This window comes from Metopolophium dirhodum, chromosome 7 (assembly GCF_019925205.1).
Source record: "Metopolophium dirhodum isolate CAU chromosome 7, ASM1992520v1, whole genome shotgun sequence".
Lineage (NCBI taxonomy): Eukaryota > Metazoa > Arthropoda > Insecta > Hemiptera > Aphididae > Metopolophium > Metopolophium dirhodum.
Window position 1 is genome coordinate 5,911,093 of NC_083566.1, and position 27,497 is coordinate 5,938,589.

The following is a 27,497-nucleotide window of genomic DNA, read 5'->3' on the forward strand; positions in this document are numbered from 1 at the left end:
ATTAAATAATTTACGGTTGAAAACCTAATGTAAATAACTTAATTTTATATTGGTTAATTTATGCAACATTAAAGTTTTTAGTTTAATAAATTATAAGTTTTATATTTTAAATCAGACATAAAATTGGCAATGCGCAATAGAAAAAAAACATTGTCATTCACATCTCGCCCGTAAAATAAAATAAAAGTACGTCAAAAACCGAAGGGTGAAACAGGAAATTGACAATGGACGTGACAATAAACAATAGAGCCATGCCGCCAGCGGGCAGACATAACGCTTAACCTGGTGAATATTAAATATTATTATTATTATTATACATTATTTCTAGCATAATAGTAATAATAATAATAATATATAACTGGCTTTGACTTGACCGGGTTCCAAACAAACGTATATGCCACCTATAATGCGACAATACTCATTCTCGTCATCCGCATACCGTCCATTTGAATACAATCGGTTTTGTACTCTGTATAAGAGGTAACCGTTATTATGACAAAAACGATGGTATAAAGAGAAAAGAAAAATATCTATGTACCTACCTAAGGTATTGAGTGAAAAATAATCATTGACCACTAAAAAGCTATATAAACACGGTCATAAAACTGTTTTATTGTAACTACTTATACCTATGATGGTTACTTCCCCACTCCTTTACTTCTTTACATTATTGGCGGAGGAAATAAAATATTAATTTAAATCATCTAACACGCGTAATGTTTATATAAGAGGTTGGTGTATACAATTAATAATAATAGCAGTTCACGATCAAGAATTAAATCAATCAGCAAGTTTTGTTGTAGTTTTTACAAGTATTTTCTAAAGCGACAATATAATGTGTATACAATTTATACGTATCGGTGAAAACATATTATAGGTACCTCGTTTGACATCTTTCAAAGTCGTAAATTATACAGGCACTTGTAATAATACCAGCAGAGTTGCTGGAGACCAAATAATACATTAGGTAGGTACTTAGTAAGTAGCCTTAAGTTAGCAAATTCAACATTTTATTTTATTATTTGTATGCTATTGCACCGTGACGATTAACGCTGATGAAAAATAAAAACTGCAAACAGAGCATATACTAATATACGCATAAACTATAATTATAGTTGTACCTATAACTTATCGGATACCTATAAAGTAAAAAAAATTGTTTTCACTATATACGGCGAAAATAATTTCCTAATACCTACGTCCTACACCGTATACAAAATTAACATATAGTTAATGCAGCGTATGAATAATAATAAACGCAATAGAAAAATAAAAAATCACGCACAGAGAACAGAAAAAAGAAGATGTTGTAATTGAATTCATGGCGGTCTAGTTCACAATTCGGGGTATTAGATAGACTACGATAGAGCACACACACACATTGTCCTATGCGGAAGGAAATAAATGAAAAGGGAAAAAGGAAACACGCATCCTGCGACAAAGCATGTTTGCTGTCCGAGATGAATTTGCGAGTTCTCACGCGCCCTTTCAGCGAGGTTATTATCTAGAATAGGATGGTAGTAGATAGACGACGTGTATATGTGAGTGTTATTTGATACTTCCTATTGAGGTGTTGAGGATTAAACTACTCTGGGAATTAAATAAACGGAAATGAAAATATACATAACAATAATACCTTATAGAGTTATAGAATTTTGAAAAAGTAAAATTCATTATTACAGGAATTAGCAACGCGTTGTTGCATAGAGAAAAGGCTAATATAATATAAATTTGTTGATACAAATTACAAATAATTAATTCGATTCAAAATTTTACGAAAAGTATAAAGAAATAAGGTAAATAATAAATAAGTCACTAAATCTATTTTTATTCATTATTAGTAAAATATTAATTTATTACAATAACCTAGTATTAAGTTGTAAAGTAATAGTTGTGTTCATCAATATAAATAAATTTTGGTATATTTGATTTGAATTAAGGAAATTTAAGATTAAAATTTAGGTATTTTATAATATTGTTAAAAGTTACATAAATGCAATTATTATATTATCTTTTTTTTTTTATATATTAATAGGTAACTAAACAAAAGTAATAATTTATCTTCGGCTATTGTATATACCAGTGGTCTACTCACTCACTACGATCTAAAAATTTTGTGCGACCCGCAATAAAATAAAATAGTACATTAATTTAAAGAATGAACAAATTAAAAACTATTTTTTGTGGTTCAATTAATTGCAATATCTTTGGCAGAGAGGTTCCGTCCGTCCACGTCAAAATAACATCAAATAATAAATAAAATTATGAAAATTATAATTTGTAAGATTGTATAAAATAATTTTAATAATTATTGTTATTGTCAATTAATATCTTAAGCAAAAAAATGTATGCAACCTGGAAGTAATTTTTAAAATTGATATTTGACGTTTTCAAAATCCTAGCAGCACCATTATAGAATATTATAGATGATGATAGTCAATAATCAATCATCATTAGAAAATAGTAAATACCAAGGTACCCATATAGGACATTGACTACATATAATTTTTTATTTACATTATACATATTAAACTTGTACGAAAATTATATTTGTTTATCCAATCGAATTAAGATATTTATTATCTAAAAAATATAACTAGTATTTTTTGACTAGATGATTTTTATGAATATTTGAAAACATTTGTTTCAATCACATTTATATTTTTAATATACATACCCCTGAGACTTTTCATATGGTTAACAGCCATTCGGAGTATGGTGAGTTTGTCCGGTTTCCGAGCTAGTGATTGACATGCCGGCACCATGTCCGAGAGTTCCGTGATGTACGCTGTCATCTTGTTCCGCCGCCGCCTCTCAATTTCGCAATGATTCTCCCTACAGTGATTTCACATGGAAAAGGAAAAAAAAATTCGCAAGATATACATAAATCGTCATAAAACCACATTCTATAAATACTATTAAGTATGTAAAAAAATGTTGTATAGTTTAATAATATATAGGTAAGTATTGGTTTTATTAAGAATAAGAAAGCAGAAAAAATATTTATAAATATATACGTATTATTCAACTATGTTAAAATAAATTATGGATCGCTTGTTAAAATTTATATTTTGACCAGAAACATAATTATTATTTTTTCTTTATGCGCGATTTTAATGGTTTTATTTTCCATCGACAAAAAATGTTTTAACTAATTGCATTTGGGGAAATAAAAAAATATTGTAAATCTTACAATGATGTACCTAAATATATAAATACATATTAAGATTAGTTTGAGTTTAACTACAAGTGTTTGGTGTATACTAATGGAATAGCATAATATGGTGTTTGCAAATTTTATTTTATATCTACCTATTATTGCTAATTATCTAGAACAGATTAAACTATAGTGAACACTGAATACTGAATTGTATCAAGTATATACAATAAATGTTTAGTATAATATTACGATATTTTAAATACCTCCTAACCTAACCCGACTGTTTTTATATCATAACAATCTTGCATTGATATGATGTTATAATATTATAAAGCGATAACTTAGGTATTTTTAAAGATAATCATAAAATATTAAATAGTATTATAAAATACTAGGATTTATTAAAACACAAATTATTGAATATAATTTGTTTACTAATAAATTGGTCTTATTGAATTAATTAAAGATGAAAAGTTAAAGTAAAATGAAATATTGAACATACGAACATAATATAGTGTTGATTATCTTTGTAGGATTGAAAAATATCAAAATAATGAAATACAATAAGGATCCACATCTACAAGCATACATTAAACAAACCATTGTACATTTATCTTTCATTAATTTTATTAATACATAGTATATATGTTATTTTTTATAGGCTAAAAATAGTTTACAAAATACTTAAAGTTATAACGTTTTCCCAAAATACTTCGAAACACGGTTCAAATTATATCTGACTTTTTAAGTATCCAATTCAGAAATATTATCAGATGTAGGAATGGCGTTATTAAGTTACTTGTAACCTTCTAACGTAACAATACCAAAATAAAACAATAAAAGTAAGTGTACTCAAGAATGGAAATAAAAAATAAATCATGCAATATACGTTGTGGATAAGTGGATACCTAAAACATTCATAGTTGGTAGTAGTTTAAGGTAGTGAGACAGTAGGCAGTGGGCCACTTATCGTATGTATGTAATAAATTGCACATTAATATACATATATATATATATTTATATATACTTATCTTAAAAGACTTGTTAATAATGTAAGTTTATTGACTAATCACTAATTAAATTGATAAAACAAATGTAATGTTTAAAGCCCGGTTTAAAATATTCAAACACTAATAATTTATATTTGAATACACAACGTATTATTTGTAATAGATTAAAAAAGTAAAAATGTATGGAAAACCTAACCTATTAGATTATAAATTTTTTTTTTATCTTCAATACAATGTTATAAAAACATTTAACATGTGATAATAACATTAATACTAAGTAGAAATATAGGTAATACCAGAAAGAATTTTATGACAGCATAATTTGTTGATTTAAAATTGTAATAATAAAAATTAAGAGGATGGTCACCCATGGCATGTTTTGTCAGTCTTAGAAACGTAAAATATATCTGATTTACATTTTGTTAGCTTTAAAATTATAGAGCAATTACCTAACCTAACCTAACCTATAATCAAAATTAATGATAAGAACATTAACTGTGTTTGGTATGTCAATTTTTAAGATTTTTGAATTTTCAAGCGGGTTATGAGAATTTTTAAATGTTACATATTCTATAACTCGCTTAAAAATTTTACATCGTAAAAATCGAAGCACAAACACAGATAATGTTCCAGTGGCTTAATTACCATGGGGGGGGGGGGTCGTATCCCACCATGACTTTTTTTTTGAAAACTGTCAAACCATTTTTAAGTATTTATTTAACTATAAATATTATTGTTTATAGGTATTAGATACTATAGTATATTTTATACATTGAAATATGGCACAACAATGCAATTTAGCTTCCAATAACTGATTTTTGGAATATTATTTTTCGGAAACCATGTATTTCATTTAGTTACGAACAATGATGCAATCAGAATTTGTCGGTTAGACTTAGTTAAGTTCTAATCTTTTGAAGTTATTTTGAAGGTAAATGTTTCAACCCCCCCCCCCCTACAAACATGACTAGATTACGTCACTGTAACGTTCTAAACTTCTAACCATTAAGTTTGATAATAAGTAGATTTATTCACTTTAATATTAAAACTTATAAGTAATAACATACAATTGGTTCTACTGAACGCAAATATACTATAGTTATACTGTAACTGTAAAAGATGTTGACAACACATGTGAGTGGTGTCCACTAAATACAGAATTCAATTAATTACTAAAAACAACAAAATATTAAATCCTTTATTCTTCAATATATTTAATCAGCGATTAGTATTAATTTATTTAATTTTCTTATAATAGAAAAAATTAAACAATATGCATTGCCTATGCTATGCAAACTAAAAGACCCTAGTTTTAACTACGCAGTTGGACATCTCTGCTACCTTACAACTATCAAGCATTATTTCTATTTACTCTATTTTAACTAAAAATTTATATTGTTTAGTATACCATTAGTTGTTTTTATTATATTTTTAATTATATAATGTAGTATTCAATAGTGTTTAATTTATCAAATTTAGGTTAGCCACTGTTCATCAGCATAATATCGGAGATTAATTATAATTATTATATTTATAATCAATTGTTTTGATGTACAATGATAAGTTTTGTAATAATTAAATTAAGTATGTCTTACATATTGTTTTATTTTATACTTTTATGAACTATAAAACTATAACTTTTATTCAGAATACCAACCTATAGTATAATATTAAAAAGAATTTACGTTACACAGTGAAGTTGTCTTGTTCTTGTATAAATGTGTTTTATTTTTATTTATTTATTGTTATTTTAAGATATGTTTATCATTGGTGACGCATTTAAACATTTTGCTATTTTATCCTTGAGATACACTAATCATGCAGGTATGCAAACATTGTAATACCTCTACACAAATAATTATTTATTTCAAAATAAATAGTAAAAAGAAAAATTACGAAATATTTAATATTAATAATTGTATATAATATGTATTAATATGTTTAAAAGCTACTTAATTCATTTGTGCGATACAACAATTTCACTGGCCGTTTAAAATAAATAATTTTTCATCGTAATTAGAATTAAATAACAATTAGTTTTGATAGTTCTCGAAAGAATCAAAGTAGGTAGTAGTAAAATAAGATCATAATTAACGAATTCACTAATTTTCGATTAACATAATATGATTGCTATTTAAAACATAACATTATAATTTATAAGAAATATATACGTGCAAAATCTACAGAAAGAACATTTTAATCTGGTCTGAAAAAATGATAATATAATATAACATAAAGTTGGAGTATGTAAACATGAATTTATTATCTTTTTAAAATGACTATTGGAAGAGCTACCTTATATTTTTCATATAATGCACTAATTTTCGATTAACATAATATCAGAAAAATAATAAAAAGTAATATTATACTCAGAAAATACTGTACAAATCTCAGTCTACCATTGATTTTGAGATAATAATATAATATTCATTGCTTTTAATTAGCTATCTGCCAAAAACAAATTCAGCTCAACAGTGGGGAAAAAAGAATTTTGAGAGCACATGTAGTTACCTAACAGAAGTATACATCCGCTCAACCTTTTTTATAAGTAAAAAAATGATTGGTGCGCTCAACAATAAACTATATTCACAAAACATTTATTTATAAATACATTTTTAATTAAATATTTCAGAATAGCTTAGTGTCTCAGTAGTTAAATATTTAAATAAATTAGTAAATCACTATAATCCACAGAAATTAATTATTATAGTTTATATAAATTATAAGCTTCTCAGTGGCACCAGAAATTTCCACCCACCATCTTTCGGGGGCACAAGCAGTTTTAGTACTTGGTAACCTGTCTAGGCGTCACTGTAGCTCAACAATTACGAAAAAAATATAGGGAACGACATTGAATTATCAATTTCAACAAGATGAATTTGTGAAAATACATATTAAGTATGAAGTCGATATCATATAGGTAGATACTAACAACTATAAGAATACTCTAATTTCATTTCAATACAAAAATATATTTCTTCTTTTTAACCAAAAATGTAATAACTTTTTTATTAGTCAATTATTTTAAATAAGTACAATAAGTATGATAATTAATAAGTATGAAATAAAAATTGCGTTTCTACTATAAAGTTTTTGTTCCGATTCGAAAATGTAATAAATATTATAAACATAATTATGTAAGAGTATTCTACAGCTCAGCTATTGTATTAATTTATTTAACAATTATTGAATATAAATGCATAGGTACAATAGTCAATAATACTTAACATATTAACAAACTTTTTTTAATGTTATATAAAATTATACATTTAGGTATTAAAAAAAATATTTGTTTATTTTTAATAATGTTTAACAGTATAGTTATTGTTTGTGTTCTGGTGTACTATTATAGAAACACGCAGTTGCTGTATACACTTTGGTAATCATTAATAAGTTAATTATACAATAGATTAAGTGACGTGTATGATTAATGATTATATATATACATTCTCTCTTATCACACTTAAAAATCTGAATTTCATAATTCTTAGAAATAATATCCAATTATACCGCGTGTTATTCTACATACAATACATGGTAAATACCTATTTAATAACGCCTACACCTATGTAGTATAATATATTGTACTTAACCTACATTGTACATTTAAATATTATATTATATAATTTATCATTAGATTTTCAAATTCTCGATGGTAATATATTATATACCTACTTTTTAAATTGTTACTTTCTCAGGTATAAGGGAAACAACAATGACACACACACACACGATTGCTGTCTGCGTATATTACCTATATTTACCCTGCGTGCGCCATTTATTACGGTTTTCGCGTATACCCCGCGAGACGGTCCGTGCGTGTGCGCGAGTGTGTGTGTGTGTGTGTGTGTGTGTATCACGGTGAAAGGTTATTTATATAATAATATCATATCGTTGCGGCGGGGGCCACCAGCCTAGGACCCGGTGGACGCGGGGGTGGGGTGGCTGTTGCGCGATGATCTCGCCCAGGAAAATCGTGACAAGCATCCGGTAGGCGGCGTGCGGCGGGCGGGATGCGCGCCTTCTTCTCACGGCTATATGCACAAGCAGCTTATATTCACTATGTGTATGTGTATGTGTATAGGCATGTGCCTTGTTGTTGTATAGTTCGCCACGGGGGTCACTCAACTCTCCTCTCTAAACTGTACTCTTGATTTGGCGCTCCGGTTTTTCTCGTTCCAATGTGTGGTGGTGTTTCGGTTAAAAATATTGAAAATATTTAAGTATATTATATTATATAGGTATTTAATATGTATATTGTATGCAGTATTTATATAATATACATGTATGTAGTGCAGAAGACATACACGCGTGTAGGTACAAACTATTATTATTATATTATATAGATGCATAATCTTTATGTCAAAGAAGATGATGGGAGGGGGAATAGAAAATTGTTAATGATTGCGAAATTATTATACGAAAGTTGAATAATAATTTCGGGCAAGAGATAATATATACTTTCACAAACCAAGCACCCTTCTCCCCGCAACCCTGAAGTAACGGCGTTTATATACACACATAGTAAATATAAATACACACACACACACACGCTGTTGAAGTTCAACGAATAAACTTGGGGCGGTTTTTAATGAATACTATATGCGGATGCGGGTAGCGATGAAGAAAAGTTTCGGGAGCGCGCGCACGCTCTTGTACAATCACGTCTTTATTAGCAGTCTCCGTGCCCGAATAATATAACGAATTAACCTTCTCGGCGAAGTTTTGCTCAAAAGTGTCTTAAAAGACTACAGCATATACAAGTGTATATACATCTATATAATATACAAGATTTTAAAGTCAAGAATATTATTTGACATACTATACATATAATAATAAATATATTGTCGATTATCATATGATACTAAGATTAAGTATTAAGTATTATAATTTGTAAACAAATACAATAAGATTAAACGTCATTATAGGAACAACAGTTCATTCATTTTTAAATTACCACGTATTGTGCTTGTGTATAATATTATTGAACACTCAAAATCAGTGTTGAATTTCAGGAGATAACCTATAGACTGTGCCACTATAATATAGCATAATCAAATTGCAAGCAGCCAATTTTTTACACTCCTAAACTAATATAGCTATCACAAAAATTAAAAATAATAATATAGTTTATGAATAATTCATAATATTGAGCATATTTTTCTTTTGAAATAAATTTTTTTCATCAGTTTTTTCATCAGTTGGAAATCATAAACGGGTTGTATATTTTGGGCTGAGCAAAACACCAACATTTCTAAAAGGTGTCACTACTTATTATATTATAATAGTTTTCGTTCCAATATAATAAGAACCCTCGACACCCCAATATTACCTCATATCAGACACAATTTTAGTCAACTGGAGACTAAAAAAGAAATTATAAAATCAACTGTATTGATTTTATTACTATATTGTATACATTGTTATTACCATCGCCTAAAGTTAAAATAATTAATTATAATGGTGAAACATTCTTTAAAGCTTAAATGTATCATAAGATCGAACATTTGTCAAGATTTTTAAGATAATCTAGAAAGATAAAAACAATATAAAAATGTTATATAATAATCCGAAAAAAAAATAAAATTGGTACACACCGAAATCTTATGACGGTTTTAATATTTTGTAAGTTTCGGGTGATACAAACTAAATAATAATACATTTATTTCAAATTGTATGATGTGTTTTTATTATTTGTAAGCTTTAATATTAGATTATTAATTATTATAAAACTTTATAACTTATTATTTTTTATAATATTTTAATTTTAAAGCAAGTCATGAGTATTTTTAAATATTAATAATTTACATGCAAGGTAGGTATTGATTTTTATAGATAGTAAATTGTAGTAACCAATAATTACAATAACCAGAGCCCAATGCGTATAAATTATAAAGTATTATAATTTATAACCTATTGAACATACAGATGGTTAACATATTATGTACCAACATTTATTAGATAGCTACATATGTTTATATAATATACCTACTATATGGATAAATGGTGCAAACTGTTATTAGTTATTGAATAATTGTGAATGTAATGTAACTATAATACAGATGAAATGACAAATTTAGATAAAGAAAAAATATTAATAACGATTAGAATTTAATTTTTCATCATGCTATTTTTGATCAAGAATTGTGTAACAGCTGGCAATTATGTCAAAAGGATTATGTTAACTACAAAATAATTTAAAAATGTTTGTAATTTGGACGAATTACGTAAAAATGTTAACTTTAAAATATGTTTATAAAAAAAATTGTGGCTATAAAAAAAACCAAACCTAACCCCTTTTTTTTTTATAGCCACATTTTTTTATAAGTATATTTCAAAGTTAAAATTGTTATGTAATTCATAGATAGATCGAAAAAAAATTATGTTGTCTCCGACTTGCGTTTTCCTAACATACAACATTGCAAATTTTCGTTCACCGCTTTCAGTGTGCTGTTAGTTTTGATATTAGAGTGAATTTATACCTATTATCAAACTCTTAGGTAAGAACATTATCTGTGTTATCTTGGTTGGGGTTTTACGATATTTTATTTTTTAAGTGAATTATGAGCATTTTCAAATATTAATATTTTACATACTATCAAACATACTCAAAAATTTAAATATCGTAAAAAACTGATCGAGAGAACACAAATAATGTTCTTACTTAAAAGTTTGATGACACACAATATTCGCTCTATAATATCAAAACTCACAACACACTATTAAAACTGGTTAACGAAAATTTGCTATGTCGTACGTGTGTAAGACGGAAATAATATAATATGCAGGTAGGTACAACATTTTAAAATGTACAATTTACGTTTACAATTTTAAAATAATCTTTAAAATTAAAATATAATAAAAAACCTATGGGATGCTTCAGATGGGCATAGCTGTTTTCGACCAAAAACGTACCCTTCCCTTTACGACCGATTCACTTTTCGACCAAAACAATACGTTTTGTAATATGATATGTAAAATAAATAAAACAATTGGTATATAATTTTTGTAAAATTGTGGCAATTATAATTTTAAAAATTATTTAAAGTATAAGTTACATAAAATGTTGTAAAATAAAGTATTGTAAAATAAAATATTAAAAAAAATTTAAATATAAAAACACCTATTATATTATTAACATTAGTTTTGTGTTAATATGTCACACTGTGCATAATATTTTATAAAAAGAATAACATAATAATATACAATTGTTGTCAATAATTATTAAGTCTAATAGTAATGTATATAATATAATATTAAGAAAGATATAGTGACTCTCTACAATACGTATAACGATCAGTCTTGCAGGTACATACTACATATTATACTGATATAACTATATATTATGGTAGTAACCATCACAGTCGACGATCACCGATCGTATATAATAAATCGTAATAATCGTAATAAAAAAAAAAAAAATGTTAATATATGGGTATATGGGTATTCTATTTTACAAAAATTATATATAAATTATTTATTCTACATATTATCATATTACAAAACTTTTTGTTTTGGTCGAAAAGTGAATCGGCCGAAAAGGGAAGGGTACGATTTTGGGCGAAAAGGGAATCGACATTTTTTAAATTTGGTCGAAAAGTGAATCGGCCGAAAAGGGAAGGGTACGTTTTTGGTCGAAAACGGTCTTGTCCCTTCAGATACCTTGAAATTGTATAAAAGGTTATTTTCACTCTAATTTTAAAAATTATTATGATTATAATCATAATTGTGAACCTAAAATTTGATATGCTGTGCGTTACAGTATGCTGACATCCTCCTAAGTTTTTACAGTTATTCATTTTTTAATTACAACAAAATAAAAATTGATTTTGTAAATAAATGGCTTTAGTAAAAATTTTCGTTTTCCCAATTTTTGTTTGGAATTTCCAATTGTTTTTAAAAGTATTGGGCATTTTTAACTTTTAACTTTCTTAAGTACCAACCAATTATTTCCAAATTTACTACCAGAAACCACCCTCAAGAATGGGAATTAAAACAGTTTTAATAATGGAAAAGGTGGACAGAAAAAAATATAAGCAAGTACAAAAATAAAATAAACACATCATTCTCAAATTAATACATTCACTACTACGATCCAAATCTAAAATACCAGGGTTAAATTGATTATTCAGAATGAACATGGAATGAATAATTTGATAAGTTGTGAATTTGAACAATATTGTACGTTAGACATCATAATATAATGCAGGTATGACAATGTATCGAGCAATTACTTTTTCAGTTTGATAAAAAGATCTAAGAAAGCACAATATATACTTTATACAAACAATTTTTTTTCAATAACAAAAGTACTATTCATTTTTTTGTGTAGTTATAGTCATTTAATTTAATAATTACTTATTATTCTAATGTATAATTACTCAAGCATTACCATTGATAAAACAAATGAATAATTGTATAACAGATACAGTTGGAATGCAAATTAAACAATAGAACATTTAAAAATAAAACATAATAATTGTAGGCACCTATATTGTATAACCTATGTTTTTATATTAAATGTAATTTATGACTTAAAAGACAAGAGTATTATGCCTATATAACTTTTGTGAGATAATAAATACTAAGAAATAAATGTCACTGCACCAAAAGACTAAACAAAACCACACCAAATTAAAATAAAATATTAAGTTATTGACCAATATATATATTAAGAATACCGACATAATATACAGTAAGTACTTTTAGTTGTATAAATAAAATGGGTGAGATGTTAATTAGAAAATGTAAATATAACTTTAACATAATATAATATATTTGTATTAATATTATACAGGTAAATAGTTTTACTTTAATAAATTGGAAATAATTGTCAAACATAATACCACAGTAAATGTTAAAAATTATATAATGATTGTATTACCACTTTTTTAGCCTTGGATATTTTAAAGACAAATTGATGATTTTAGTCAGCGCATATTAGAATTTTCGTAAAATAAGTGTATTGTTTGCCTGTTTAATTGGATAATTTACATTGCAAATCTGAGACAAGAGACTTAAAATTTAACAGTACAGACATTGTTCGGATGTCATAATATTTTCATTATTTAGAGTCACAAACATAAATATTATTGATATTTGACTAACATTAAAAAACATATAATAATTTATACTACACTTATTCTTTTCTCTTTGAACAACACTAGTTATATTCATAAATAATAAGAATAAAAAAAAACAGAAATCAAAACTTTATTTTCAAAAATATTGCCTATGAAAATGTTTGTATTTCATTACAGATCTAGCAAGATATCTTCAATCGACATATTTTTATTTTATTATTATTCAACTATATGATATTTTATATAACTGTTTTTTTTTATCATCTTTATTTTCAAACATTTAATCATTGAAAGTAACTACTATGAACAATTCTGAGCATTACAGAGAGCATTTCCAGATAAGCATTACTAGATTGTAAATCAATGGAAATGTTTTTGAAATTGTAGTAAGGATTAGGTAAGCATAGATAATTTGGTGTACTTAACTTTTGATAGTAGCTATTACCATTAAGATTTTAAAAGTGGGTGCTTACTTATAACACATTTCACAGTAATATAAATAATTCCGAGGATTATATTATATTGGGTCTTACTATTTGTTTTACTTTTGTAATTGATCAAAGGGAAATTGAGTCTAGAACAATGAAATACTTTGGAGAGGTTATTTTTATAATTTGATCAGTAGTTTCCTATGTAAAAGAAAAATACTGACGACCAAGGAAAATAATTCAAAAAATGGTTTCAAAAGTTAAAGAAAAACACTACCTATCAAAATCGATTAAAGAAATGTAAGTAATACCAAGTAATGGAGCTCCAATTATTATTATTTTTTGCATAAAATAATTTATTATTACTTTCAAATAAATTACATGTGGGCCACACCATTTATAAGAAAGTGATATCAGGATTTGTATTTGAAAATAACAAAGACAATTTTGAGAGAATAATTTACTTGAAAAGCCCTAGTTTTATATCCAAAATAGAAATATTTTTAGTACCTATTATTATTGCAAGAAACTTTTACTTTTTACTTCCACAGTCTTCAGAAAAAAATATATTTGTGTATATCATACTAGAAAACATAAATAAACAAATGTATCTACTTAGTTCTTATAGTTTATTATCTTATTATAAGTGTACATTATTTTACATACAATTTAGAAATATATAAATGGTAATTTAATGATACCCAGTTATTGAATAAGAAATTAGTTTATCAAATAAATAATTAATATAGGTATTTAAAAATACACCTTGTACCTACCAATAATATAATTATGATAGGGAGTATAATTTGTAAATCAGATTTAGAAGTGTACCTAATTAATAATACAAAATCTGGAAAACAGTATTGAACGGATGAGGAAGGTAGATAAGAAAGGCTGCAGGTTCATTCTTTTTACAAAGTAGTAATTTTTTTTTCTTCATTTACTTTAATTTTTTACTGTTTTAATTTTTAAGCCTTTGTTTTATTATTCTTTTGTAATAGGGACAACAAAATTAAATTCTACCCCTACCATAATGCCATAAAATGCAACACAACTGGCTGGAAAATCTTGAACTACATTAACTCAAAGGATGCGATAACAATCCTTTATTTCTTTAAACAAGGTAAGAGATAACATGCTATGTTCACTAAAGTTAATTATTTGTTAGACTAGTTTTAAATTGAAAGTACAGAAACTGATATATTGATAAACATTTTTAATTTAGGATTACAAGAAATTAGAACAAAACATTTTTCTGTAAAAATAACTTAAAACCATAAAATATATTGATTTTATATTGATAAATGCAATAAATTTAAATCTATTATTATATTTTGTAATATTAAGTAACTTTCGTAAATATGTGAATAATTTATATTTATATTTATCATTAATGAATTTATAAACCATAGGTATTAAGTGACGTATAAAATATTTTACAGTATACACCAATACTATAATAAATTGTCATTGAATATAATATATTATGCCTGATAAATAATTTATAGCTATACCTAAGAAAAAAAAACAAGTTTTAATTTTTTTTTGACCAATTTTGTTAAACACTCACCTGGCAAATCTTTCTTTGTCTTGGATATTATCATCTTCCATTCTAGAATATTTCTGGCTAGAATCCTCTTCATCGGATCTAAAACAAAATAATTAGTAAAATTAAATAAATATAATACCTTATTAGTTATCACAATATTACATATGTATATAAGTATTGAAAATTGTAGTAATCGTTATATTATATTTACTATTTATCATAAATAAATTAATGTGTGGGGGACAAAGTGGTCGAACGGACTAAGGCTTTGGTTGCGACGCACACCGTCGCCGGTTCGAAACCTGGCCACAGGCGGCACATCTCTTCGGGCAGTCATAGTGTCTGGAGAGAGACCGCTATCCCCTATCCGGTTATAGTAGATACCTACAGGTGCCCACTAGATTTTTCTGCCAAACTAATAAACACACGTGTTTAAACCTACAGTACCCTCTCCCACAATTAAAAACCACCCAATGGCCTAAGTTGCCGCGGGTTAATTAATAAAAAAAAAAATGTGTACTGGATAAATACAAAATAAACAACAGGTGTAAACATTTATTTTTTATAAAAATAAAAAACTGTTACTGACAACAGTTATATATACATCTTAAAACAGTAAGATAAGAATTAAAATTAATTAAGAACAATATATTATTTATTTAAATTGTAGACAGTGTTCATGAGTTTACAGACAGATTCAACACTTACATCACCTTAAAAATAATTTATTTCATATAAAGTTTTAATAAAAAAATTAAGTGTTAAAAATTTAAAATTTTGGAGATTTTGGGGATGACCATCAATTCTTGTTTCATCTTTCAAGCAAACCTCTTAATATTTAATTAACTATACATTTTAAAAATGTATGACATTCTTGTAGTGTTGGTTATGGAACGTTGAACATAGAATAAAAAAATTAAATGTTTTCATAAAAACTAAAACGAATCATGAAATCAAAATTTGAAATTAATAAAACACCGAGTACCAATTTTAAATAAATAACCTATTACAGTTAGTAGGTACCATTGTATATTATATTTTTTAAATTTGATGATCATACATATATTCTATATTATTATCAAGCTTAGTATTACTATACGTTCTTTGGATTTTTTTCGCTAGTATTCTTTTTCATCCAACAATGAAAACATTGTGTTATATGTTATACTAAATTCAAAGAATTTTTCACCATTCTGAGAAGGTGAAACAACATTAATCATATGATACAAAGAAGATAATGAATTGTATAACACTACAAACAAATTATGAAGGATCATTTTATTTTATTCAGTTTATTGAAAAATTATTATTATCCTCATGGTGTAGTACATTGTTATGCTAATTACAAAGAAGAACCTCTAAGTTCCGAGACACCTTTAAACTATTTCCATTTAACAATCGTTTCCTTTCGGTACATTACTTCTTATTGTAGTATTATTGGAATGTCAAAAACGATTTCATTTTTAGGTCAATACGATAAAAAAAATGTCCGGGGACGATTGTTTGCGAGGGTAAGGGACACCTGTAGTAGAGAACACCTGGCTATCAGACCTCATGCCGAGGAAATGGTTACTTTGATATATGGACGAAGGTCAAGTCAAATCCTACTATGTATTTTTATAAAGGATTTTTTCAAGAAACGAATTTTTCTGAAATCTATAATTTTGCAATATATTTGTAACCATATTATTTGATATCTGAAGATATAGAATTCTGTGACACTAACACATGTGTGATGTGAGGAAAACTATTGGCTAATGCAGTGCAGAGGATACAGCGGAACTAATGTGCTATAGTGTTCGTTGTCCTCTCCGGTCTCCACGCGTCTCCGCCAGTACTAGGACCGCGCGCGAAGGCGTGTCAAATGCGGTACATCAATCTGAGTGTTGATAAATTATTGTGGTTCAATGTTCAATAAAATAGGTATCTATTATGGGTGTATTATAGTACATTTTTCTTTATTTTTTTAACGAATTTTATACCGTAACTATAAAAAAGTTTAAAGTACCTGTACCTACCTACTTATATTTCTATAACCGATTAAAAAAAATTGTTTTAATACTATTTTAATTCAGGATAACATTTCTTAACCATAATTATTTGAATTGCGTTGGTTATATTGTAAATTTGACAATATATACCCAATATAATATGTATAGTGTATAATTTTGTACTTATTAATAATTTAATTGAATAAGAAACATGACGTAATAACATCCATATTTTAGAGTAGGTTTCATATTTTGATTACAATAGTTAGGTAAATATTATTTTTACTATTTAGTAATATACGTTGTTTAGGTTCAATTAAAAAGACCATGAATAGTTGACTGATAAGTGTACTCGTCTAAAAAGTAAAAATATTTTTTTTAAATCTATCATTAAACTATTGTTATATTAAAAATTATAATAATGCATTCTGGCATTCTATCATTCTAGCATAATATACATAATATACATTATATACTAATTGCCAATAACTATAAAGAAAAAAAATTCACTTATTCAAAAAATTACTAGAATCTAGAAGGGTCGAATGTTTTTGTGCTACTGAATACTGATCAATATAATTGCAACACGTTAGAAGTTGTACTTACAGTTAGGCAGTATAAGTACTAGTAATTTAGGTAGAACATATGCTAGTTTTTATAATAATAATTAAACTGAAAATGCACACTCTAAAAATACGTATATTTTTATTTTTGCATAACTTAAATTATTAATATAATTACTTATCACACCATTACCATACAATATTTATTTTTTTTAACAATGAATGCAACCTATAAAAATATTGAAACTAGTTATAGTATTATTTATTTGTTGATGTTATCGATCAATTACAAAATTATATTAGTGATACACGTGTGTCCGGTACGTGTTTGTTTGATAAAGGTCAATTAAGCTCCGATTTTGCTACCATTAATCTAGACGAGAACTGTATTGTTTTGGGATTATATATGTATACGTAGTTACATTAATGGTTCACAACATTCTACACGTGAAAGGCATTATAATAGTCTAAACAGACAATTATTTGTATTTTTTTTTTATATTACCTTCGAAAAAACTGATATTTGAGGATACATTTAACACATGACAAAAAATAAAAAGAGTTTTTCATATTTAAAGTTGTTTTTTATATAAGCCAATCTAAAGTTTTATTTTATTTTACTGTTTAAAAAACAAAACATGACAAATGAATTGTATTTATAAAATATAAAATATTATTATTTAAACCAAGTATAAACAAATAGTAACCATGAAAATGTACGTCTAATATCTAATAATTTACTCGATCGAAATGAAATTGTTTTTTAGTATTATTAAATATTATTAATTAGTTTTGTTATTTCTAAATAATATTCATTTAATATACCTATTCTATTCTATGTGTATATATATATAATATAATATATACTGCGTGTCTCACATCGCTTAAATTATCTCCATGGTAAATTAGTATATTTAAATACTGTTTTTCAACAGATATAATATATAAAAAAAATCCAAATTAAAAAAAAATTACCTAGGAGATATTTGTGGTGATGCTTTACTTTTGGTACATAATGTATAAACACGGTCTTCCAAATTGTGTGTAACAAAAATGGTGGGGATCTCATAAGAACCAATATAATCCCAACCATTTATGTTTCACGAAATTTGGAAGACCTGTAAATATTTATAATTTATATAAGTTTCGATGATTAAAAACAAATAACTTAACAATATTAATATATTATTTTTTTATTTTTATGGTAGTACTCTATCATACTAATTATTTTCCAAACATCTACAACTGTATAAAAAATATAAATATTTAGAACTTAAAAAAAATAATACATAACTACATTATTATCTTCTAAACTATTAACTACAGCTGTTAGTAAAATTGCTTAAGATCAAGCAATTCCTAAAAAATATTAATGTTTATTGTTTATACATTATAACTTATAAGTAATATAAACCGTAGGTAAAGCGTATTATCAACAAACAAAAAGGTGATTTAAGTAATAATTAATATTGAATATTAATCACTGTTGACAAAAATACATATATCTGCAGTATAGAGTCATCCAGTATTTATGCAAATTGTTAAATATGTAGTTACAAAATTGATTTAAAATTTAAATTGTGAATCTCGAAGTAATGTTAATTAAACATAGACATATTATATTGATAAAACCGTATTGAATGTATAATGTATATTCAATGTTGAAGACTAAATTTTCTATTCTTTAAAACAAGTATACCTATTTTAATATACAGTGAAGGAAATAGGGGTATTAGTTCAGAAAAAATCAGAAAATTGGAATTTAATTTGTAATAATAATTTTTTTTTAAATATAAGTTGATACCTATTTGCAAGAAATTTAATGTTAAAATGTTTTACTAGAATTTGCTGCAGAGCCTAGCAGCTGAATTAACCGGAACCCTAAATAGTTCTAGTACATTTTTATTTTACAAATTTCATAACGAGATTGAGTTTTTTGCAGTTTATTCGATTTTGCTATTAGTTCATGGTTGTATAATAATAATTATTAAATTAAATAATTTTACATTTTTACAATCAATCAGTATTAATTATTAAATGTTTACATTATTAATACCAACCCATTTTAACATTTATAGACTTATAGGAGTATAATCTATCAGTTATATTTTATGAGTTAAATTAAAATTCTACGGAACCTCTCACATTTTAAAAATGTATTTATATACCTAGTTTTAAAACGAATCCCGGAAAAAAATCCCTGGATAAAAAAACTTTTTATTCCGATTACCTTTTTAACATATAATATACCTATGAAATTTCGAAACATTCAAAATAAGATATGTTTACAATCCATAAAAACAACGGGAATTATTATTATTAGCATGGATCTCTAATTTATAATAAATAGTACTACTATACAAATATCTGATAAATTTGTTGCAATGTTACGAAAATGAAACAGGAAAACATCCTCCAACAAGATTGTCGATATACTTTTTTGAAAGTAATTTTATTAACAGATACCTAATTAGTTAACATTTATGGATTTTTAATAATATTTTTTATGCTTACAGTTAGTATTTTTATTAAATTCATAAAATTATTGTAAAAACTTTAAGTGCTAGTTTAAAAAAAATCAATGGGGTAAAAACAATTACTAGACCACCGACCGATAACATTCTAATTCATTAACCTTATACAATACACACACACTCACGCACGCATATTTAACTACCTACCGTAAATATAATAGCAAGAACAAAACGCATGCAATAAATTAGTAAGTCAAAACTACTCATTAGTTAAACAAAATCAACTGATTAAAATATTTATTTTTTTACAAGCTGTTAACATCAAAGTGTCACAGTGTGTTAAAATATTTATATCGGTTACAATGTTTATAATTTAGTCTAAGCCCTAAGGCAGTAAGGCATTAAAACAATGTTCTTATTTTGGTAACAGAAACCTGAAAAATACATAGTTGTTTTAGATAAATAAAATTATATTTTTACTACCATACTATAAAGTGCAAATATAAGTAGGTACCTACCTCATATATATTTTATAAATTTAAAACAATATTTATAAGTTTTTTATTCGATACAAAGTAGGTACATATTATTTATTATAAAATATTATTTTCAAACTAAAATGTACACAATGTACCTAATGTAAAATGTTGTGTAAATTATACTTATTATGATTAAAGTTTACTTGTAAATTAATTGGAACATAAGAATCTTATATCTACATATTATAATATTATACTATCATTTGTCAGATTTGTAAATTATATTATATACCGGTATTCATATGATATTTATTAGTATTGATATTTATTAAACATATTACAATGTATAAAATGCACATGCATATTTTGTAAAAAATGTTAATTTATGAAATAATTAATGTAGTATACAAAAAAGCAATTCATAATATAATATATGCGATATAATCAGAGACCTCATACTATGAATATAATACGTCACTTAGCAATTATTCACTATAGTAGGTATATAGATTTGGTACACGTGTCGTCGAACAAAATCAATACACAAAATACCATTCTTTATTTGAAAACTCAAGTTATGTTATTATAAGTTTAATTATTAATGTAGATAATTAATTGTATTTATGTATTATCAAATAGTTTAACGAATAGGAGGGAGTCAATTAGGTATTATAGATAGAATTTGACAACAAGACAGCCCGTCAAGATTTTAATAATTGTCACATTATAACATAAATTATATATTAATATACCTTACGGCTAACACCATAATAGTAAGTATGTTTTCTATGTTTTCTAATCGTCACCGTTTCTACCACAATAATAACGGTCTATTGTCATAACTCTTAAGGTATCTCGTTGTTTTCTACGGAAAAACAGGCAGTGGTTTCGTCATACTATATCACACCTCAGGTCTACCGACCACATCGACCGATTGCAGAACATAATATAATATTATATTATTATAACATATATGTATATATAATATAGCGATAAGCCTTGTGTGACCCAACGTGACGTTGTTGTTTACATAAAAAAAATTAATTATATTATTAAACAAACTGGTCATACATATATTTTCATCATTATTATTATAATATTATAATTGAGAGTATAGTTTGTAATTAGTAATTACACGCTCTACAGTCGATGAAGGATTTTAAGTGGGAAGAGGGGGCGTCGTCGAGTGGGCAATGATAACCGCTGGATCGACACGAGTAAAATCACATCCTAAAATAATATATAGGTACATATCTATTTCGTCCACAACAGCTATAAAATATATTGTATATATTTTAATTCGTTACTATAATTTATTTCATTTATATCACTTTATAAGGTATTATAAGTATTAAAATATACCTCCGCCGTTTCTGTATCGCCTCGTCGGGAATTTGAAGCGGCGGCGGTGGTGGTGGTTCACAGACGGCCGGCATGGGCATGACCATGGCCATAGGTATGGGACCGGGCTGCAGATAGCCGCCCGGGTCTCCCGCGGAGGACTCGATGGCCCCGTAATGGGGCGGACCCGCGTATCCGTACATCCGGCTGCTGCTACAGCAGTAGTCGTAGCCGCCAACCGTTGCTCATAACACCACCGCGGTCGCGACGTCTTCGCGTCCGGAAGTCGTCGCCGAGACGACATATATGTCGCGAGACACCATAAAAAATTAACCAACGGAATTATCGAGACGAACTACACCAAAAAAATATTATATTTTTATATATAATTAAAAAAACGAAAACTGAAAAAAAAACAATTTTCCTATTTCACTAAACCCGAACTGCGAGTGATGAGATGTTAACACACACACACACACACACACAAACACTATAAAATATATAACTAATATATATCTATATTATCATAAACACGCACGTGGACTAACTCCGGTACGCAGAGCCGAGTAACGCGAACGACGCGAGTACGCTGAAGACTGAACAGTGAACCGGACGACCACAGTCGTCGCCGCCGCCGCCACCGGCCACCGCCATCGCCATCGCCACAGGTACACACGCATTACACGGTCTGTGTTGTACGGCGACGGCGGTAGTAGTGGGAATTGTGGAGGGGACTGGAGAGAGGCATTCCCCACCACCGCGCCGCAAGAGTACGATCGTGGGGAAATGCTTAAAGAAAAAACAAGATTCCGACAAGCATTGCTAGGTAACGCCGATAGCGCGCGCGGTTAATGCGTTGTGTGTCGGGTTTATCGTATAATATGATGATGAATAGGAATATACCGAAGAGGAGGGAAGTAAAAAAAAAATGAACCGTTTATTAGGGCGAGCGGTACTTTGCATTTAAGGTATAATATAATACGCAACTACACTAGGGGAGAACAGGTCGACGACTCCCGAAAGTATAGAATGACGTATTTTTGTGCTATATTCGATTGGTGAAAATATCAAAAGTTGGACATTCATGAAGTTTAACGAAATAATAGTATACCTACTATAGTACTATTATTGTTGCAGTTCCATCAGAATAATACAGATGTACAATTTTCACAGAAATAGAGTGAAGGTGCAACGAACAGCGTGAAAATGCCCTACATCATCGATTACAATATAATATATAATATATAGGTAATATATAATAATTAATAATCAATGCTCATAATATTATTACATAAAATAGGTAGGTATAACACTTTATGAAATTATTTAAAAATATTTAGCAATACAGTATTTATATAGGTACTAACATTATTCTACGGAATTCATTTTTCTGACGTGGTTACAAAAAAAATAGATTTTTTTATTATTTTAAAAAGAATGTAAATGTACTTTTTGTAAAATTATTATAGTATATATTATATTATATACGAACACAAAATATAAGAATGAATGATAATAAGAATATAGTATTAATGTATTCATATAAAACGCATAATATATGCTATGCACACTACCAAGGAGTCACAAGTCTTCTAGTCACTAGTCACTATTTATTTATTGGAAGTGTAAATGATTACACACAAGCAAAGTAAAAAATACATTATGTGGAATGAATAAAAATAATATACGAGTGTAATACAACTAAAGGACTAAAAAATGATACTATTTTCCCCTAATTCTTGGTAGGTACAATATGACACATTGACACATAAGTAGATTAGATCTTTGTCGGGGCATCATGTCTGAACCCCAAGTGATAGATAGTTTCCTTTTGGAGACGTAGTTTATTTTTTTTATCCCCATTTATGTAACGAAACTGAGAACTAAACATATGTTACACATATAATTTCTAACGGTTATTATTTCGATTAGTGAAAGAAAGGACGTTCAAGTCCTTTATTTTTTATCTTTTTCTAAAAAGTTTGTATCGTATAATATATAATTATTGATTTAAACAATATCATTTATCTATATAAATAGGTAGGTGGAAAAAAAGCCTATAGAAAAAAGCCCACGGAAAAAAAGCCCAGAAATATAAATATAAATGTGAACACATGTATACTTTACTCCTAATTAGTAATTACCATGCAACTATGACAAAATATAATATATTATAATGAAAATAATAATTAATTGTTAATTGTATAAAATATAGATTGTAAATAAAATAAAAATATAAATATGAACACAATATTATACGTCATGATATATTGTGTTATAAGTTATAAGTCAAAAAACATAAGTCTTAGGTTATCTAAATATATTATACTACCACCTGTTTTGTATTAACTTGTTATATTATTATTTATATAATTGTGTAATTTTTGTATACATTTTAGTATTTATAATGTATATACCTAAGACTTATGTTTTTTGGCTTATAACTTATAAATTATAACACAATATATCATGACGTATACATAATATTGTGTTCATATTTATATTTCTGGGCTTTTTTCCGCGATTTATAGAAACAACTACCTATGGATGCTCACTTTATATTTAAGACTTGGTATACAACTCAACAATTATTAAATGAAAACAATTATGATTTGATACATTTTTTAATACATATACCTATTATACCTATTAATCAAATTAAAAGATACTGTACTGTACATTATTCAATTCTCAACTGATAGAATTTAACACATTTTAGGCATGTTTTTTTGAGTGCAACTCTATAAAAATGTATACATAACAAACTTAAAAATGAAATTAATAACATAAGCATAGATATTATAATATTGTACGTAGATGGAAGATAATAGACAAAATAATTATAATAATATTAACTAAACCAAGTCTTTCAGCGATATTCTTATAAGTCGTAAATAATATTATTAAATTAACGATAGGTTAGGCACAGCAACAAATTTCTTTTTAATAGTTGGGGAGGGGGAATTATTTATAAAGATTTTTTTTTATTAGGTTAATATACTAGAGGTATCTATATATTATTATATTTTTTTATTATTCGTTAGATAATTCCATGGATGATAATCTGTATGCATTTGATAGGTATACTACTGCGTTGAAAATATACATAATATTATATTGATATACTTATGTTATTATGTATGAGCATAATAGATTTTATCTTTTTTACCCAAATTTATCCAGCTTATTTTTTTAAATAGCTTTTGTTTACACACAACATTTACGAAATGTACGATATCCGTAAGAACCTAATTGTAATATCTCTAATGTTTTCAATAATATAATATACTTAATAAATTAATATTTTACATAAATAATTAAAATGTATGTTAAATGTATATTTTTTCTCCGAAAAATTGAAAACCATAGCGTGGTAAAGCGATCAGCTAACTATTATTAAAAAACCGAAAGTTATTTATCTTTTCACATAAATATTTATATACTTAATAAAACATTCTTCTGACATTATTTTTTACTATCAGAGATTCAAAGTTTTGATTCGTCAGATCAATCATCAAATATAGAGAACAATAACTATTTATATAAATGGTATAAAAGAATATATTAATAATTCCAGGACAATACCAACCCCGTTTTTTATTAATTTTTTTTGTATTTCATAATAAATATTTACCTGGTGACATGTTTTATATTTTAACATCTTGTACATTTATTATAAACATCAAAAGATTCTTACTGGGTAGTTATAAATAACCGAATAGATCTTATCATTGGCCCTGTACATCACGTTCATCAGATATTCGTCAACCGTAAAAAAACTATGTAGGTACCCACACTTTGAACATACGATTATCCTTTGCTTTACATAATAAATAAATAACAAAAATACAAAATATACATATTATACATTTACTAACAAACCAACTATATTTTAGTACAGTAAAAACTCAAAAATACAAAACATTTTATGTAAAAAAATTTAAGATCTTTTATGTTCAAAATAAAAACCACATAAAAGTAATAATTTACTAATTCTTACTATAGTTACCAGGTACCTATAATAAATTGTGCACCATTTATGCACGAAATACACAATTTAAATCAAAAATATTATTAATTTCTGTTTAAATTTTAGTAAAGACATATTTTAGCACTCATGATGTATTGTGAAGGACGCAGCGCATTGTTGGAACTCTTGTATACTTAGTAAACCAAGCCAGTCGATTAACAGAGTGAAGGAAAAAATTAATATTGACGAATTGGTTTTACAGTTCCATTTGAGATTGCGAGATGATGATTTTTAAATTGTTATCTTATAATAAAATTGTTATCACCATTTAAAGTATTAAAAATGCTTTAATAATCAGCTTTGATATTGTTGTCTGGTAGAATATTGGATCTAGATAGTACTTTTTGCGGAATTTAATCCCCTATAATTCAATTATAATTGGTAATTTATATTTAATTTAATAGTATATATTATATACCAATATATTTATCATAATATTACATTATTTTATTAACTTTTGTGTCAATACCACTTTGGGGAATTTTTGAATTACAACAAAATAACTAACATTGTTATTTTTCTATATTCGTCAACATTTGAACTTAAAATGTCTATAAAAAAACCTATAATATTAAGATTTTTTGGTTACAACAGTACTATTTATGAGGAACCTTGTATTAAATTGTAAAGTTTTGCAGGTACCTAACGACATTTTTTTTATCGATATTTAAAGAAAATAAACTTAAATATACGAAAATTGAAAATGTCATTAATAATTGACTCAAAGAGTTCAAATATTTTGAAAATGTTATTATGTATATAGAACCTACTAAAGTAATAAAATAAACACTTGGTAATAATCTAATATCGTAAACATTTGAACTTCAAAAAAAAAAAAAAAATTATAAAACTTTCCGGTTAAGTTTTTATTTTTGATAATGTCAAATATATGATCAAAGGTTTTCACCTTTATCTTCATATACGATGGATGGAGGGAGTCATAGCATATTACGCGTATAAAATGAGTTGAAGCCGACATAGGAACTATAGGACCTGTGACATCTGCGCTTGCGCGACTGCTTATCATATATCAATCTGCGCCAAACATTAATGATAAGAAACCACACGCATGCGCATATCACTGAGGTCCTACAGTTTTGTTGGTTTCACAAATTGTTCATATGATTCTATCCATTGTTTATGATCTAAGGTGATAAACCCTATGAAGAATCTATTACGCTTTAAATCATAGACATAAAAAGAACATTTTTTATGAGTTTTTAACACAAAATTATCTGCTAATTTTCGTGATTTTGACGAATTTTGTAAAAATTCTACCTCTCAGTATCTGCATTTCTCCTTTCATGTTTCCGTGTTGTATATAGGGCAATATATTTTTCTAAGGACCTTCCTTTCAAAGGTTAGTAACTTTGTCTCATCCCCTTTAGT

General features: G+C 26.6%; 1 protein-coding gene across 5 annotated transcripts in view; it reads right to left on the reverse strand.

Annotated features, from left to right (window-relative positions):
- The window catches only part of LOC132948199 (aryl hydrocarbon receptor nuclear translocator homolog), a 42,789-nt gene that overhangs the window by 4,080 nt on the left and 11,212 nt on the right, over positions 1–27,497 (reverse strand). For 2 of the 5 annotated variants that reach the window (XM_061018573.1, XM_061018571.1), the window contains exons 1-3: positions 22,100–22,682; positions 15,252–15,329; positions 2,678–2,838 (exon numbers count right to left, since the gene is read on the reverse strand). In XM_061018573.1, coding sequence (XP_060874556.1) covers positions 2,678–2,838; positions 15,252–15,329; positions 22,100–22,281 — 421 coding nt within the window. In that variant the 5' untranslated portion in view covers positions 22,282–22,682. Of the gene's footprint in view, positions 1–2,677; positions 2,839–15,251; positions 15,330–22,099; positions 22,683–27,497 lie in introns of those variants that run through there. The other 3 variants (XM_061018572.1, XM_061018575.1, XM_061018574.1) reach the window with 3 other exon arrangements.